This window comes from Lutra lutra, chromosome 1, assembly GCF_902655055.1.
Source record: "Lutra lutra chromosome 1, mLutLut1.2, whole genome shotgun sequence".
Classification (NCBI taxonomy): domain Eukaryota; kingdom Metazoa; phylum Chordata; class Mammalia; order Carnivora; family Mustelidae; genus Lutra; species Lutra lutra.
In genome coordinates this window covers 88,473,828-88,479,261 of record NC_062278.1, presented here as the reverse complement: position 1 = coordinate 88,479,261, position 5,434 = coordinate 88,473,828, and the positions used below count along the sequence as shown (strand labels likewise).

Below are 5,434 nucleotides of genomic sequence, written 5' to 3'. Positions count from 1 at the left end.
TAAAAGGCCTCAATGTGAGGAATGAATCCATCAGAATCATAGAGGAGAACATAGGCAGTAACCTCTTCAACATTAGCCACAGCAACTTCTTTCAAGATATGTCTCCAAAGGCAAAGGAAACAAAAGTAAAAATGAATTTTGGGGACTTTATCAAGATCAAAAACTTCTGCACAGCAAAGGAAACAGTCAACAAAACAAAGAGGCAACCCATGGAATAGGAGAAGATATTCACAAATGACAATACAGACAAAGGGCTGATATCCAGGATCTATAAAGAACTCCTCAATCTCAACACACACAAAACAGATAATCATGTCAAAAAAAAAAAAAAAAAAAAAGGGCAGAAGACATGAATAGACACCTCTCCAATGAAGACATACAAATGGCTAACAGACACATGAAAAAATGTTCATCATCACTAGCCATCAGGGAGATTCAAATCAAAACTACATTGAGATACCACCTTACACCAATTAGAATGGCCAAAAGCAACAGGACAGTAAACAAGGTGTATTGGAGAGGATGTGGAGAAAGGAGAACCCTCTTACACTGTTGGTGGGAATGCAAGTTGGTGCAGCCACTTTGGAAAACAATGTTGAGATTCCTTAAGAAATTAAAAATAGAGCTACCCTATGACTCTGCAATTGCACTATTGGGGATTTACCTCAAAGATACAGATGTAGTGAAAAGAAGGGCCATCTGTACCCCAATGTTCATAGCAACAGTGGCCACAGTCGCCAAACTGGAAAGAACCAAGTTGCCCTTCAATAGACGAATGGATAAGAAAGATATGGTCCATATATATTATGGAGTATTATGCCTCCATCAGAATGGATGAATACCCAACCTTTGCATCAACATAGATGGGACTGGAAGAGATTATGCTGAGTGAAATAAGTCAAGCAGAGAGAGTCAGTTATCATATGGTTTTGCTTATTTGTGGAGCCTAAGAAATAACATGGAGGACATGGGGAGATGGAGAGGAGAAGGAAGTTGGGGGAAATTTTAGGGGGAGATGAACCATGAGAGACTATGGACTGTGAAAAACAATTTGAGGGTTTTGGAGGGGTGAGGGTGGGAGGTTGGGTGAGCCTGGTGGTATTATGGAGGGCAAGTATTGCATGGAGCACTGGATGTGGTACATAAGTGAAAAATTCTGGAACACTGAAAAGAAATTTAAAAAATAAATAAAAATTAAGAAAATAAAAAAATAGAAAATTAATTTAATTAAAAAAGAATATCTTTATTTTTCTTTCATTTTAGAAGAATAACTTCTCTGGAAATACAAATCCAGATGGATGGTTTTAAAATTACCTTCTTTTTTTAAGTACTCTTCATGCTCTGTCTCACTCTCTTCTTGTTTGCATGGTTTATGACATGAAGTTTGATGTAATTTGTATCTCTACTCTTTTATTGGTGGAGTGTTTTTATGCTTCAGCACCTTTGAGATTTGTTTTCTTTGTCTTCAGTTTTCTTCAGTATGAACATGATATGTCTAGATGTAAGTTATTTGAGGTTATTTTCCTAGACATTTTCTGAACTTCTTGTCTATTTTATTTGGTGTCTTTCATTAGTTTTGGAAAGTTCTGAGCCATTACTATTCTATTCTCTTTTTCTTCTTCTAATATGCTAATTACAGAGATGTTTTATAATTGTTCCATAGTTCATGGATGTTCTATTCTTTTTTCTTTTTATTCTTTATTTTTTCATTTTCATTTTGTAAGTTTCTATGAACATATCTTTATACTTCCTTATTCTTTCCTCATCTATATCCAGTCTACTAATGATTCTATCAGAGATATCCTTTATTTCTATTAGTATTCTGATTTCCAACATTTTGATCCTTGCTTAGAGTTTCAATTTCTCTGGTTACATTCCCACTGGTTCTTCCATACTGTCTACTTTTTCTATTAGAGTCCTTAACATACTATTTTTAATTATTTTAAATTACACATCTAGTAATCCCAACATCTGTGTCATATCTGAGGCAAGTTTTGGTAGTTACTTTGATTCTTTTTCTTTTTAGCATACTGTAATTTTTGTTGAAAGACAATAAAATTTTATCAAGATAACTGAGATAAAGAGGGATTAGAGTAAGATTTTATGTTAATCTAGCTAGAATTTGGGCTGTATTTAATGTTTGTTTTATCAGCAGATGCCAAAATTTTCAAAATCTTCTACTGTCTTTATGTATAATCCACTGTTATTATACCAGAACCCTATTGGTGTGGTGGTAAGTGTAGCAGAACAGAGGCATTTATAATTAAATCTTAGTATTTTAGTGGGCTCGTTCCCTAAGCTGGGCCCTTCAAAATGTATCTTAGCAACCACCCTTGTATGGGTAACACAGGAAGGCTAGAAAGTGCTGAATTCAGGGAAATACCTTCCCCTTGGTGAGATATGCCTCTGATAGTATTTTCCCCTGGAAAGTAGGCCTTTTTAATTATAAATATTCAAACTGATTTTTCCTTGACTGCTTTACTTTTCCCCCTGTCCAAGCCAGGAGAGAATCTTTCTTGGCTCTTTGCCTTGGGAATATGGTAAATTTCCTGGAGGTAAAATGAAGGAAAGTGTGCCTCCAGGCCCAAGACAATGGCCCTCAGGAATTATCACACTTGACTGGGTCAGTCATCTTCTGGTAGATTATTTAAGAACTCTTACCAATTTATGGCTTTAGCAGCTTCTGATCCAAATAAGCAGATCTCAATTGTGACATTCTAGATTTACCTGTACTCTAAGATTTCAGGATAGTAGATTGCCCTACAACCTCAGCAATTGTTGGGCTCAAGAATAGTTGCTAATTTGGGACGCCTGGGTGGCTCAGTTGGTTAAGCAGCTGCCTTCGGCTCAGGTCATGATCCCAGCGTACTGGGATTGAGTCCCACATCGGGCTCCTTGCTCGTCAGGGAGCCTGCTTCTCCCTCTGCCTCTGCCTGCCATTCTGTCTGCCTGTGCTCGCTCTCTCCTCCTCTCTCTCTCTGACAAATAAATAAATAAAATCTTTAAAAAAAAAAGAATAGTTGCTAATTTTCAAGGGGTATTGTTCAGTTCTTTTTATTGTAAGAAATGGAGTGATGACTTTCAAACTCTTTATAAGTTAGAACTTACAGTTATTTTAGAAGATATAATTAAAACCCGAAGACAATAAAATGTGTTATAGGAACATTCAGAGGCTATCAGGTTGCAAAAGAAAGATAAACATAATAGTTATTAGTTAAGCTGATTTTGAATCAGTTTGGATCAAAGAAGAATCATTGATCCAAACTGACATAAAGATATGAAGACATTATTTTATATGATAAGACACTCATAAGTACAATAGGCTTCAGGTTTAGCACATTCTATGTTCTAGCTCTACTTTTCCTATCATTCTCTTGACCAGTCTTCATTTAGTTTAAATATTTCATCTTTGTCCTAATAAGATGGTAGCAGAAGATTTGAGAAATTATATCACCCAAAGCAACAATCTTAAAAAGAAGTGTGAAGTTGTATCTTTTGGTTGTATGGTATTATGACTGATGATACTTTCCCCTGAAGTCCAAGAAAAGGTACTGCTTTGGGTATCACTGGCAAGAATTAGGCCATATGCCCATTCTCAATTCAGTCATTAAGAAGAACAATAAGGATATCATGACCAACTTTGCATAATCATAATCAAACTGTTGGAGATGGAGTTGGAGTTACAAAGTTACATGGGAGGTGTCTGAAGAGGTGAACAAAGAGAATAGTTAGAAGGAAAGGATGGGGAATGAAAGAAGGATAAATAGACAAAGTGCTCACCATAAATCATTTTCTTCCATATAATTAACATCAATTGGGAAGACATAATGCAAGAAATATCATATTTATAATTCTCCCAAAGAAAGTTATAAGTTAATGGGAATAAATTTTTAAAAATATGTGAGTCTAACGTCTGTGGTCCTATCCATGGACAACAGCCGCTCCCTGGACCTGGACGGCATCATCGCCGAGGTCAAGGCCCAGTATGAGGACATCGCCAACCATAGCCGGGCTGAGGCTGAGACCATGTACCAGATCAAGTACGAGGAGCTGCAGACATTGGCTGGGAAGCACGGGGATGACCTCCATCGCACGAAGACGGAGATATCTGAGGTGAATCGGAGCATCAGCCGACTCCAGGCTGAGATTGAGGCCCTCAAAAACCAGAGGGCTGCCCTGGAGGCTGCCATTGCCGATGCTGAGCAGCGCGGGGAGCTGGCCATTAAGGACGCCAATGGCAAGGTGGCCGAGCTGGAGGCCGCCCTGCAGCGAGCCAAGCAGGACATGGCCCGGCAGCTGCGCGAGTACCAGGAGCTCATGAACGTCAAGTTGGCCCTGGACATCGAGATCGCCACCTACCGCAAGCTGCTGGAGGGCGAGGAGAGCCGGCTGGAGTCTGGGATGCAGAACATGAGTATCCATACTAAGACGACCAGCGGCTTCTCAGGTGGCCTGAGCTCGACCTATGGGGGCCTCCCAAGCCCTGGCCTCAACTATGGCCTGAGCTCCTTTCAGTCCAGCTTTGGCTCCTCCGGGTCCTTCAACCGTGGCAGCTCCTCCAAGGCTGTGGTGGTGAAGAAGATTGAGACCCATGACGGGAAGCTGGTGTCCGAGTGGTCTGATGTCCTGTCCAAGTGAACAACCACCGTGGTCCCATCCAGCCTCCCCGCTTTCGTGGCTGCCATAGAGCCTTTGAGGGAAGGAGCTGTGTAGGGGAGCATTGGGAACAGGAGACCCACCTAAGACTCACTCAGCCCCAGTCCTCAGCCTGCCCCTGGGGGGAGTCTGCTGCCCTGGGTACCCCCTCTTGTCCATGCCTCCAACTAAAAGCCAATTTGAGTGTCTTGTCCCAAATAAAGCCTCAGCCGGCTCTGCCCATCCCAAAAAAAAAAAAAAAAATATGTGAGTCTAAGCTATCCAAAAATCAGTTTCAAAATCCTACTAAGAAAATCATAAACTATGAAATAAAAGGATAGCTCTTGATGTACTTCAAAGTGAATATATAATACAGTATATATTCTGTATAACACAGAATAATGTATATATCTATACATATATTTATGCACATATATAGATACTATATATAATTACAAATATATAACACTGTAAATGTGTCAGTTCTTCCCAAATAATTTTAAATTTTAATAAAGTTCCAATTAAACTTTGAAAGGTCATTATTTAAAATTTTTTTTAAATCATGATTATAAAGTTAATATAAAACAGTAACTGCCACTTCCTGACAGTGCACGGGAGAAGAATTAGATACAAGCAAGTCAGCTGCAAGAGAAAGAGAGCAGGGGAAGACAGTAGAAATGACTGTCACCCTGAACAACTCCTCAGTCTCATAATTATTGGAAAGTAGGTAACAACCAACAAAGAAGCCAGAGTAGGTTACACATTGACTATGAGTCTTGTAGATAAATAAGAAGAAAGG

The 5,434-nt window shown here is 39.2% G+C and overlaps 1 protein-coding gene across 1 annotated transcript; it reads left to right on the top strand.

The window, feature by feature from the left end:
* Positions 1-3,897: 3,897 nt before the first annotated feature.
* Positions 3,898-4,899, top strand: LOC125099099 (keratin, type II cytoskeletal 8-like; the record flags this gene model as incomplete). The annotated part of the gene is made up of 1 exon (XM_047728499.1): positions 3,898-4,899. A coding segment is annotated over one exon (741 nt), but the record flags the coding sequence as incomplete, so codon positions are not given.
* Positions 4,900-5,434: the final 535 nt, after the last annotated feature.